This window comes from Hemibagrus wyckioides, linkage group LG20 (assembly GCF_019097595.1).
Source record: "Hemibagrus wyckioides isolate EC202008001 linkage group LG20, SWU_Hwy_1.0, whole genome shotgun sequence".
In the NCBI taxonomy this organism is placed as follows: Eukaryota; Metazoa; Chordata; class Actinopteri; order Siluriformes; family Bagridae; genus Hemibagrus; species Hemibagrus wyckioides.
Genome location: NC_080729.1, coordinates 13060174 through 13073608, shown reverse-complemented (window position 1 = coordinate 13073608; position 13435 = coordinate 13060174). Strand labels below are relative to the sequence as shown.

Sequence of the window (13435 nt, the reverse complement as noted above, 5' to 3'; positions counted from 1 at the left end):
AGCCTAATCAAATAATAATACAATTCAAGTATCAATTATTGATATTTTTATTACAGTTAAATTTACTCCATGCAGTATCTGTGCATGCTTTCACCTTCAGAAGGGCAGAGTTGCTTTACATGTTTTATCTCCATAGTTGTATTTTTCCAGCTCACTGGGTTGCTATGATTACAAATGATGAATTGTTACTAATATACAGTGAAAGCAAAAGGAACGTGTCTCCAGATGTTTTCTTCTCCCTCATATCACAATTATTATTGTAGCAGTGAGAGGTTACTGAGAGCTTCTGTGCTTCACAGGTGAGAGTCACATTACAGGTGTCATTGCTTTGGAGAGAGGCAGTAAGGACTGGTTTCTCCACTGGATCTGAGATACACACATATACATGCATTACTGTACTGCTAATCAATTCGCATGGACACACACACACACACACACACACACACACATTAATTAATTAATTATTGCACAACTGATATAAGACTTACCCAACACATGTAATTGGTATGTAGCAACAGTGACCTTCATGTCATCAGATGTTTCTGCTTTATAGAGTCCACTATCACTCTTCTATAAGTTCTTCAGTGTCAGACTGTAGTTTTCCTCATTTAACTCCACCCTGCCATTATAATGTCCAAACACTTTTCTTGGAGGATCTCTCAAAATGATATTGGTTTTGTTAAATGTCCAGAAGAGAAGGGAGGACTTATTAAAATATTCATGTATGTCCAGTTGAACAGAACTGTTAACCAGATTAAAAACATCACACCCTGTAGGAAAAGAGCAAAGATGAACTATTTAGTTATGTTGTGATGACTTGGATTATATTTTTATTTTATGCCTCAATAATGTATCAATTAAAAAAAAAACATTTATCCAACAAAAAGATTGCTATGCATACAATTGCATTGTAACATAACAACATTGGCAACAGTTACGTCCTGTTCATCAAATGCTTCACAGAGTCCACTATCACTTGTCTGTAAGTTCTTTTCTGTAAGACTGTAGATTTCCTAATTAAACTCCACTCTGTCTTTATAACTTCCAAATACTCTACTTAGAGGATTTGCAATAAATTTCAAAATCTTGTTATTTGTGTTAAATATCGTAGAAGTTTTCAGCTTTTTATTGTTACCTCAAAATGGTGAATATTTATTGTTTTCATTTTGTTTGCTAAGATACGTTAGAGTGTTAAAAAGTGAGCTAGACTGAAGTTTTGTTTTATTCCTTTATTTTCTTTAGCACAGCTCACATCCCCTTTCCCTTGGTCTGGATTTTGTAAATATTTATTCTCCATAGTTTACAACTTTTTTCCTTTTTTGTTTTATATATACACTATATTGCCAAAAGTATTCGCTCACCTGCCTTGACTCTCATATGAACTTAAGTGACATCCCATTCCTAATCCATAGGGTTCAATATGACATCGGTCCACCCTTTGCAGCTATAACATCTTCAACTCTTCTGGGAAGGCTGTCCACAAGGTTTAGGAGTGTGTTTATGGGAATTTTTGACCATTCTTCCAGAAGCGCATTTGTGAGGTCACACACTGATGTTGGACGAGAAGGCCTGGCTCTCAGTCTCTGCTCTAATTCATCCCAAAGGTGTTCTATCGGGTTGAGGTCAGGACTCTGTGCAGGCCAGTCAAGTTCATCCACACCAGACTCTGTCATCCATGTCTTTATGGACCTTGCTTTGGTCACTGGTGCACAGTCATGTTGGAAGAGGAAGGGGCCAGCTCCAAACTGTTCCCACAAAGTTGGGAGCATGGAATTGTCCAAAATGTCTTGGTATGCTGAAGCATTCAGAGTTCCTTTCACTGGAACTAAGGGGCCAAGCCCAGCTCCTGAAAAACAACCCCACACCATAATCCCCCCTCCACCAAACATTACACTTGGCACAATGCGGTCAGACAAGTACCGTTCTCCTGGCAACCGCCAAACCCAGACTCGTCCATCAGATTGCCAGATGGAGAAGCGTGATTCATCACTCCAGAGAACGTGTCTCCACTGCTCTAGAGTCCAGAGGCAGCGTGCTTTACACCACTGCATCCGATGCTTTAGATAGATGCATCCTAGATAACATCTGGATATGTAACATTATGTATGTCCAATTGAAAAGAACTGTTAACCAGCTTAAAAACATCATTGAACACTGTAAGAAAAGAGCAAAGATAAACTATGTAGTCTATTTTAGTTTTGTAACGACTCTTGTTTTTAGCAATGTATTATGTTTCATGTCAGAATAATTTACATAATCTAACAAATTAACTATACGTCCAGCAGAACTAGCCATGCACTGGCACATCTATGTAGATCTGCATTATTTATTACATAATTGAGGGCTGTATCCCAAACTACATTCACTACACTGAATCCATCCATTTTCTGTACCACTTATTCTACATAGGGTTGTGGGGAGCCTATTCCAGGGGCACAAGGCGGGGGACACCCTGGACATGGTGGCAACCAATTGAATGGCACAATGATACACACAGAGTCACACACTACAGACAATTTAGTGACGCCAATCATCATGCATACAACACATGTCTTTGGACTGAGAGACTAACCCTGGAGGTGTGATGCAAATGTGCTAACCACTAAGCCACAATTCCCACTGTACACCATGTAAACTGTAAACATTAATGATAGGCAGCAGCCCAGACACAATGTACACACTAATTCCTACAAAATTATTTTCCATTCTTGGTTAAATCATAGTGACCATGGTTAATATTGCTACTACGATAAAAACCATTATAATAGTAAAATGACATTCATTATGTTTTTCATAAGAGTATTAACAAGAGTTACTTTTCACATGGGAACATTGCTGCCATGTAGAGGCTATGAAGGCAGACACGAGTGTAAATTAGGTTTAATTGAATGTGCCTTCTGGTGGTCTGGCAGGGAAATTCACAAATGCTCTGGTGGATTGCCCCTGAACCCCCCTGCGCCCATAAGGCATGGCTCCTAATGTGCCTTTACTTGATGGCCTGGAAACTTGGTGGAAATGAGGAACATGTCGAGGCCAGAGGGGGAGTGAGGATGAAGACAGATACATGTGTAAATTTAGAATTACTAACAGTGCAAAACAGGTGAGCATAGTGAACATGGGAAATTAAACATACAACCAAACTTAACTAAAATGTGCAGGGTTGCCCTCTGGAGGTCTGCTAGGGAAACGTCCAAGGCACCCATGGCTAGTCAGTTAAAATTATTTCCTCTTTTTTAATTTGTTTTGGATAAATAAAACTCATCTGCACAGCCAGCCATTGCCACAAACCCACACAAGAGAAAGAACACCACATTAAAAAAATATTCTCTTTTAAAAGAGAAGAACACTAGCACTGGATAATATTCATGATCATTCAAGTTTATTTACTACTATATTAATAATGGCCTGAGATAATCTCTAATCTGTTTGCTTTCCAAAGCTCAATCACAGTATATCAGAGCACTTTAACCGCTTCAGTCAGTTTAGATGATTAGTTATTTAGGGTGAAATTTGATCTGTGAATATGAAATCATGAGCCAATAGAAAACAAGTGGCAGCTGTGGTCTGTTTGCTTGGTAAAAAACCAGAAGAATTCCTAAAGTAATTTAATTACACAATTATTTCATAATTATTTATTATTTCTTTTTTTATTAAGTATAGTCAAAACTGACTTTGCCTTGTTTTTTCACTGTTGCTTAGATCAGAAGAATCAAAGAATTACTGAATTGTATATGACAATCTTGGTTGTGAAAGATTATTGGATGTGCCAGGACTGTGTTATGAACATTACATGACTTGCGAATTTTTCCTTTTATTTCGCTAAACAGTTACTGTGAATAAAACTAACATTAATTTATGTGGTAAACAAATACAAAGCCATGTTTTTGACTTAAGTTTAAGGACATTTAAGCTTTGCACATATTGTAGTATAAATATTAATTTCTGATTAAATACTTTAAATGATTAAATACTTTTTTTGCTGATTAAATAAAGCAACCAAACTGCTAAATGCTCAGAACTTCTCAATCTGTGAAGGTGTTTATTCAGAGGTGCTTGTGATGAGACAGTGAGAGAGAAGAGAATTATTATGGGTATAAGTGGGAAAAGCGAGGAAAAAGGAAAAGCAGGAAATCATGTAGGAGATGAAAAAAGTATGAAAATGAAGTAGTCGTTTATTTTAAATCTTTGATCAAAAGATATACATATATAAATTTAGCTAAATAAATAAATAAATCAAATTATGACATTGGCAGTTTATATTTTCTTAACATCTTTTTAATTTGATTATACTGTATATTCCAAAGGGCGCTGGAGGCTCAGTGGTACGTTTCTCGCTTACCATGCGGAAGGCCTGGGTTCAATTCCCAGCCAGTGCCCACACCCCACACCCCAGGCACTGGATGCAGTGCCGGTCCCAAGCCCGGATAAAATGGGAGGTTTGGGTCAGGAAGGGTATCTGGTGTAAAACCTGTGCCAAATTGTTGTGCAGACCAGTTTGTCCACTGTAGCGACCCCTCACACACGTAGGGAGCAGCTGAAAGATCAACATACTGTATATTCCAAAACAAATGAATACCTGTAATAATACATGGAAAATGACTAATTATTCAACAGTTTAAAACATCATACTTTAATATCTATACTCTTTTTACCTTGTTTCATTAAAATGTGAAAATCAAATAAATCTGAAATTAATTGGCTAAAATAATACCATGTATAACATTTTGTTCCATTTCCCCTCATATATGGGATATTAAAGCACATTTTTGTCTTTTTCCGAACAGATAAGTTTTCATTCCAGCTGATGGTCTATTAAAATGTTTGTCCAAGATTTTTCCCATTTACATTTTACATTAGGTTTTAAACAAACATAACATGTTAATATATTCAGATTCTATGTTTAACCGAACATAATAAAAAAACAAATTAATGATAACATGCAGATGTAATCATGTCTTAATGTAAACTATTCCACACACATTAACTTGGATAGCCTTCTGTAACTAAGAACTGAGTCACCAGTAGGGGATGACACTGTACCAGAAACACAACTCCGTTTTCCTATGACAGAGTTTCAGTCTCACAAATGATGAATCTTTTCAGTAACCAATAGATATTTTTATCTTGTAGAAAGGGGAAACACCATTTTTTTCATCCTAATGACCAACTGGAAACTTAGAAAATACCAGTGCCAGTAGTTTCTCTTTCATGTGACTCAGGTCATTTCACTCATTACAAAGTTGCTTATGTGAGACCTCAATGGTAAAATCTGTTTAATGTTAAGCCATATGACATCTGTTTGTGTATGAAACTACTCTTTGATTTCAAATAACAACACTGAAATCTACATGGAAATATCCTTGTGAGGTTAATAGTTAAGAGTTTTTGCCTCTCCTAACCATTTCCCCTTTTTGGCTTGTGACAGGAAGGATGTGACGTGAAATGCGTGAACTGTGTGAAAATTCTAGTTTGCGTCTTGCATTTGCTTCACCAGAGAAATTAAATGGAGAACTGTAATATCTGTACAATGCATCTGTCTAGCTGTCTACAAAGTAAAATATATTTTTTTAAATAATATTTTATATTTAATAAGAAAAGATTCTTTTACAATATAATACATGGGCATTGCCTTAAAAATTTGTTTATACTAAAATCTACAGAATAGTCAGGATAGATGTCAAAAGTAGTATAATGGTTGTCAAGGACATCTATAAGCCGCAAGTTGAGGACCATTTATGAAATATGACATCTCTTTACTTTTAATTACTATGCTAGAATGCTCTATTGGATTATTGCACTACCTTCAGCCAATGTCTGCTGCAAGTTGGTCATTAAAGTACAGAATCTGAGCTTTAGTATATCCACTTATCTTTTCCTGCTAATTTAATGAAATAGCCATGCTGCCAAATGTAATGATGACATGATGTAAATTTTTATTCTCTTTTGTTCATGTACTGTATATACAGTGACAAAGTCATTTAAGGTGAGTTGACTTGGCATTTTGTGGCCATGGTATTTTAAAATATTAAAAAAAGATAGATAATATAATACACTAAAATAGCAAATGAAAACATAAATAAGGGTAATACAGACAGTAAGCAAATAAATATAAAAATACATTTTCTTTTATTCATTTACATTTTGGGTATACAGAATGTGCAAATCCCTGATATAATAAATTTTTCATTTCATTTCTGTCCCGCTTATCCAATCTATACTCAGGTCATGGGGAGCCTGTGCCTATCTCAGGAGTCATCGGGCATCAAGGCAGGATACACCCTGGATGGAGTACCAACGCATCGCAGGGCACACACACACTCATTCACACACTACGGGCAATTTAGAGACTCCAATCAATTCAATTCAATTCAATTTTATTTGTATAGCGCTTTTAACAAAGAGCATTGTCTCAAAGCAGCTTTACATGAGAGTTAGATAGAACAGATAGAACAGTTTATTTTTCTTTTAAATATACTTTGTTAAATGACCAGAAGAGAACAGAGGACCTATCAAAGTTTTCTGGGGACAATCAAATGCAGGGCACAATTACACACAAACACTCACACACAATAGACAATTTAACAATCCCAATCAGCATACAATTCATGTATAAAACCATTATGATAGTAAAGTGACATAAGTATTAATACATTAAATTTACGATGAAAGAGAAACTACTAGATTAAGAAACATAATCTATGGCAAAATAAACAGTCATGAATACACAAAAACTGACTCAAGGGTAGGAACAACAAACATACTGACATCAACAGAAGGTAGACAAATATATGGTGAGACAAAGAGGTTTAAATCAGGTACCTTAGGGGAGAAGTGAGGAACATAGTAAGGCCAGTGGGGGGAAGCAAGAATAAAGACAGATGCATTTGTAGATTTCGATTTAGTAACAGTGCAAAATTACTAGGTGGTAACAGAAACAGTAATCTGTATCAGGAATACACAAAACTGGATTAAAGTCAGGAATACACAAAAACTGGATGCGGTTTAGGAATAAACACACTGACATCAACATAAGCTAGACCAAGACATGGTGAGACAAAAAGGTTTAAATCTAATTATACAAAAGAGGTGAGAATAGTGAACAGGGGAAATTAAACACAACTGAACTGAACTAAAATGGGCAGGGTTGCCCTCTGGTGACCTGCTGGAAAAACATCAATTTTGAACTCATCAGCCAGTAGAAAACAATTAGGAGCTGTGGTCTATTTGCTTGTTACAAAACCGGAAGAATTCCTTATTTAGTAATTTAATCATACAATTATTTTATAGTAATTAAAACAATTTGTTATTAAGTATAGTCAAAACTGAAAAACTATATCCTTTTTACATACCAATTACAGAATTGTAAAGACAATCGCAAAATTGAAAGATTATTGGAAGTGCCAGGACTGTGTCAGGAACATTACATGACTTTCAATTTTCATGAAAACTTTAATTTCTTTTGCTACATTTATTGCCACCTAAAAACTCTGTCTTTTTCAATATTCTTTGTTACATGACCAGAAGAGAATGGAGGACATATCAAAGTTTTCTTGTATGTCCAGTTGAAGGATATGTTCTACTTATTTCAGTATACTTTAAAAAATGTCTGCATTTAAGAAACACACAATATACTTATTTATTCATTCAATTTATTTATTCATAAATGAATTAATTCATTCCGTCCGTCATGTTATACTTATCTGTTCTACTTATTTCAGCATACTTTAACAAAAGTCTGCATTTAAGAAACACACAAAATATTTATTTATTTATAGCTGTATATAAACCACACAATAATCCATATCGCTAGACTGTTGTAAAAACACATGCACAGTATGTATCCAGTATGGATTGAGTAGTGACAGTGTGTAATCTCTTGTCCTTGATCCATTGTGCAATGTGAACACAGCAGCAACTGAATGCTACCCCAGATAATCGTGCAGTGTAAAAACAATGGTGATCCGATGACTTTGAAAATTGTGCAATGTGAACTCAGCATTACGGCACAAGGCAGGGCACATCCTGGATGTGGTGGCAAACAATTACAGGGCACAATCACACACACACATGCATACACTACGGACAATTTAGCGATGCCAATCAGCATACAATGCATGTCTTTGGACTGGGGGACTAACCCTGGTGGTGCGATGCAAATGTGCTAACAACTATGCCATCATTCCCCCTGTACACCAACACCCTGTAAAATAACAACTCATATAATTGGACAGCATTTGCTTCAGAAGTGTCTGATAACAGTAATGATAAGCAGCAGCCCAGACAAGATGTACACACTAATTCCTACAAAATTATGATCCATTTTTGGTAAAATCATAGTGACCATGGTTATTGCTCCAATGATAAAACCATTATCATAGTAAAGTGGATGGATGAAGACAGATGCATGTGTAGATTTAGATTAATTTACAGTGCAAAATTACTAGGAGGTAACAGAAACAAAAATCAGAATCATGAATACACAAAACTGCGTCAATGTCAGGAACATACAAAAACTGGACGTGGGTTAGGAATAAACACACTGACATCAAACAGAATCTAGACAATTGTATGGTGAGACACAGGGGCTTAAATTAGGGAGCTAATTATACAAAACAGGTGAGAAAATTAAAGACAGGAGAAATTAAACATGTAACTGAACTTAAGAAAAATGGGCAGGGTTGCCCTCTGATGGTCTGCTAGAGAAACATCTAAGGCACCCATCACTAATTTGCTTTGAAGAAAAGTGTTTGCTCAATGCACAAATAAAGGTAAATGTAAAAATGACTTATAATATAATATAATATAATAATTTCATTTAATGTTAATAAAGAATAACACTTATTTTTTTATGCTTTAAATTTTTTTCAGTACATTTCCTCACCTGCACAAACAGCCAATTCCATATTCAATTCAATTCAATTTTATTTGTATAGCGCTTTTAACAAAGAGCATTGTCTCAAAGCAGCTTTACATGAGAAACGACATAAGAAAACAACAAACAAACAGACAGACAGTCCTAGATGTTATCCCAAGTGAGCAAGCCTGAGGTGACTGAGGCGACTGTGGCAAGGAAAAACTCCCTTAGATGGTATGAGGAAGAAACCTTGAGAGGAACCAGACTCAAAAGGGAACCCATCCTCATTTGGGTGACAATTGTGTGATGCAGATACAGCATGTGTATAGTGTTATGTAAATCAATAAGGAGGTTGATGCCCACATAATGCCCACATAATATTTGTGAAGATTAAAAATCACCACAGTAAAAGAAATCTTTTTCTTTAAAAGAGAACACTATAGCACTGAATAGTATATAGTATAATACAATACTATATACTATTCCTGAGATAATCTCTAATCTGTTTGCTATCCACACAGCTCACAGTATATCAGAGAAGTTTGCGATTTGTTCATTCTTCATTTTATTCAGCTAAACAATAACTGAAATTAACACTCACATTAATTAACTAAGTTACTATTTAACTAAATGAGAGACAATTGTCCATTGTAAAAAGTGCTACATAAATAAATTGAATTGAGTTGAATTTGTGGTAAACAAAAACAACGTCTGACAATAGAGACTAATTACTTTTTTCCTGCTAATTATATTAAGCAACCACAGTTATCAAGCAGTTGTTAAGAATTCAACAAAATGTTGAATTTCTCATTCTGTGGAAGCATTTATACAGAGGAGCTTGTGGTGTATTGGCAGCATGAAAGAGACAGTGAGAGAGATTTGAGTGTTATTCTGAAAAAGCAGCAGCACATGGAGAAGGTGAAAAAAAGATTAAAATGGAGTTTATGAAATCAGTGATAGATTCTTTTAAAGCTGAGGTCAAAATTAACCACTTGGTGACCAACGGCCATTCTAATGTACACTACAATGACATTATGCAAATTTACTTTACTGTGTGAAAAGTGATGTACATCTTCATTCTGTTTTCTTTATGTATATGAAGTGACCAACTCATTTAAGTTGGGGCTTGTTTTGTCAATTCTGGTCTTGGTATTTGTATATATTTAAAATGGTTTAAAATATCACTGTTTACATTACTACTACTACTACTACTACTACTAATAACTATAATAATAATTAATAGTTAAGAAAGCAAATAAGCACATGTATACATTTAATAAAGGCAGGAAAAAAAGTATATTTTCCTTACAAATAAAAGACATGCATGATGATTAAAAACAGTTTTCATGAGACACCATCTGTTAATACCCGGGAACTTTTTACCCCTACCCAAGGAACATTCCCCAAAGAATGATGGTGAGCTCTGGTCAGTATGATACAATCTAGGGAAGAGGTTAGGTGAGGAACAGCATAGCATGGAGAGGAACAGATGTTCAATACTGATCATGTAATAATACCACAAATATTAATTAAGGAATGTACATTTTACTTACATTTAAATTTACCCCATACAGTATCTGTGCATGCTTACACTTTCAGAAGGGCAGAATTGTTTCATCTCCATAGTTGTATTTTTCCAGCTCAATGGGTTGCTATGATTACAAATGATGAAGCTGTTACTAACATAGAGTGAGAGGGAAAGGAACGTGTCTCCAGATGTTTTTTTCTCCCTCATATCACAACTATCATTGTAGCAGTGACAGGTTACTGAAAGCTTCTGAGCTTCACAGGTGAGAGTCACATTACAGGTGTCATTGCTTTGCTGGATTGATGCAGTAAAAACTGGTTTCTCCACTGGATCTGAGACAAACACACACACACAAATTAATTAATTAATCATTACATAACTGATAAAAACAACATTATTGTATCAGTAGTGCATTTTGACTATAACACTTACCCAACACATGTAGTTGGTACATAGCCACAGAGTCCATTGTTTCACCAGATACTTCTGCATCATAGGGTCCACTATCACTCTTCTGTAAGTTCTTCAGTGTCAGACTGCAGGTTTCCTCATTGAACTCCACCCTGTCTTTATAACTTTTAAATACTGTACTTGGAGGATTTCCATTAAATTTCACAATGTTGTTTTTTTTGTTAAATGTCCAGGTAATATCAAAACCTTCACTTTTTGTAAATTCCTTTTGAGTTTCCAGTTGAACAGAACTGTTAACCAGCTTAAAAACATCATCACACACTGTAAGAAAAGAGCAAAGATAAACTCTTTAGGTATGTTGTGATGACTTGTATTACATTTTATTTTATGCCACAATAATGTATCAACTTAATATCTATCCAACAATGAGAATGATATGCATTGGCCAGTCCATACACAGTAGGTTTGTGTTATTTTTAACAAAATATTGACATTGCAACAATAATAATATAAGTGGATGAAATTAATGAAGCACTTAAAGGTCTTTTGCTACATTCAGTGCAACCTCAAGTGTCTTATTTTAACGTAAGACATGTAAATCTTAGAAAACAAGATACTTTAACCAAGCTTTTACAGTACATTCACATTTCATTTTGTTTGCTTAGACAAAGTGTTAAAAAGTGAGCCAGACTGAAGTTTTGTTATATTCCTTTACTTTCTTTAGCACGGCTCGCATCTCTTTTCTCTTAGTCTTTGTGTTGTGTTACGCTTTGTAAATATCTAAAACTTCTCTCCCCACAATAACATCTGGATATGTAACATTATGTATGTCCATTTGAACAGAACTGTTAACCAGCTTAAAAACATCATTGCACACTGTGAGAAAAGAGCACAGATAAGCTATTTAGTTATGTTGTGACAACTTTTGTTTTTAGCAATGTATTTTGTTTTTATTTTATGTCAGAATGATTTACATAATCTAACAAATTAACTATACATCCAACAGAATTACCCATGCACTGGAACATCTATGTAGGTCTGCATTATTCATTAAATAATTGAGGGCTGTATCCCAAACTATATTCACTACACTCAGTCCATCCATTTTCTGTACCACTTATTCTACATAGGGTTGTGGGGAGCCTATTCCAGGGGCACAAGGCTGGGGACACACTGAACATGGTGACAACCAGTTGCACGGCACAATGATACATACACTTACACATTACAGACAATTTAGTGATGCCAATCATCATGCATACAACGCATGTCTTTGGACTGAGAGACTAACCCTGGAGGTGTGATGCAAATGTGCTAACCACTAAGCCACAATTCCCACTGTACACCAAAACCCTGTAAACTGTAACAGTGATGATAGGCGGCAGCCCAGACAAGATGTACACACTAATTCCTACAAAATTAATTTCCATTTTTGGTTAAATCATAGTGACCATGGATAATATTGCTACTGTGATAAAACCATTATTATAGTAAAATTACATAGTATTATAGTAAAATGACAATGTCATTATGTTTTTCAGTGCTCTGGTGGATTGCCCCCAAACCTCTGTAAGCCCATAAGGCATGGCTTCTAACGTGCCTTTACTTGACGGCCTGGAAACTTGGTGGAAATGAGGAACATGTCGAGGCCAGAGGGGGAGTGAGGATGAAGACAGATACATGTGTAAATTTAGAATTACTAACAGTGCAAAACAGGTGAGCATAGTGAACATGGGAAATTAAACATACAACCAAACTTAACTAAAATGTGCAGGGTTGCCCTCTGGAGGTCTGCTAGGGAAACGTCCAAGGCACCCAAGGCTAGTCAGTTAAAATTATTTCCTCTTTTGTAATTTGTTTTGGATAAATAACTCATCTGCACAGCCAGCCATTGCCACAAAGCCACACAAGAGAAAGAACACCACATTAAAAAATATTCTCTTTTAAAAGAGAAGAACACTAGCACTGGATAATATTCATGATCATTCAAGTTTATTTACTACTATATTAATAATGGCCTGAGATAATCTCTAATCTGTTTGCTTTCCTAAGCTCAATCACAGTATATCAGAGCACTTTATCCGCTTCAGTCAGTTTAGATGATTAGTTACCTGTAACTGAGACCAAGATGGAGAGAAAGAAGACCAGCTGCATCTCTAGCACCATCGTGTATCAGAACTTCCTCTTCAGGTTAAGGAAGTTATGCTTGTGTTCGACCTTATTTAGGGTGACATTTGATCTGTGAATATGAACTCATGAGCCAATAGAAAACAAGTAGGACCTGTGGTCTGTTTGCTTGGTAAAAACACAGAAGAATTCCTAGAGTAATTTAATTACACAATTATTTTATAATTATTTATTATTTTTATTAAGTATAGTCAAAACTAACTTTGCCTTGTTTTTTCACTCTTGCTTAGATCAGAAAAAACCCTTTGAAGAACTACAGAATTGTTTAAGACAATCTCAAAAGTGAAAGATTATTGGATGTGCCAGGACACTGTTATTAACATTATATGACTTGCGCTCATTCTTCCTGTTATTTTGCTGAACAGTTACTGCGTATAACACTAACATTAATTTATGTGGTAAACAAACACAAAGTAATGTTTTTATTTTTTGACTAGAAATTAAGGACATTTAAG

The 13435-nt window shown here is 35.3% G+C and overlaps 1 protein-coding gene across 1 annotated transcript; it reads right to left on the bottom strand.

Annotated features, from left to right (window-relative positions):
* Nucleotides 1–6016: 6016 nt before the first annotated feature.
* Nucleotides 6017–12993, bottom strand: LOC131370887 (CD48 antigen-like). The gene is made up of 3 exons (XM_058418441.1): nucleotides 12905–12993; nucleotides 10815–11114; nucleotides 6017–10714 (listed from the first exon to the last, which is right to left on the bottom strand). The coding sequence occupies exons 1-3, from the start codon at nucleotides 12957–12959 to the stop codon at nucleotides 10416–10418; spliced, it is 654 nt and encodes a 217-aa protein (XP_058274424.1). The 5' UTR covers nucleotides 12960–12993; the 3' UTR covers nucleotides 6017–10415.
* Nucleotides 12994–13435: the final 442 nt, after the last annotated feature.

Coding starts and splice junctions, on each gene's coding strand:
- LOC131370887 (XM_058418441.1), bottom strand. CDS start 12,959: ATGGTGCTAGAGATGCAGCTGGTCTTCTTTCTCTCCATCTTGGTCTCA. Junction 11,115..12,904: donor CATCTTGGTCTCAGTTACAG/GTAACTAATCAT, acceptor CTTTTCTTACAG/TGTGTGATGATGTTTTTAAG. Junction 10,715..10,814: donor GTACCAACTACATGTGTTGG/GTAAGTGTTATA, acceptor TGTTTGTCTCAG/ATCCAGTGGAGAAACCAGTT.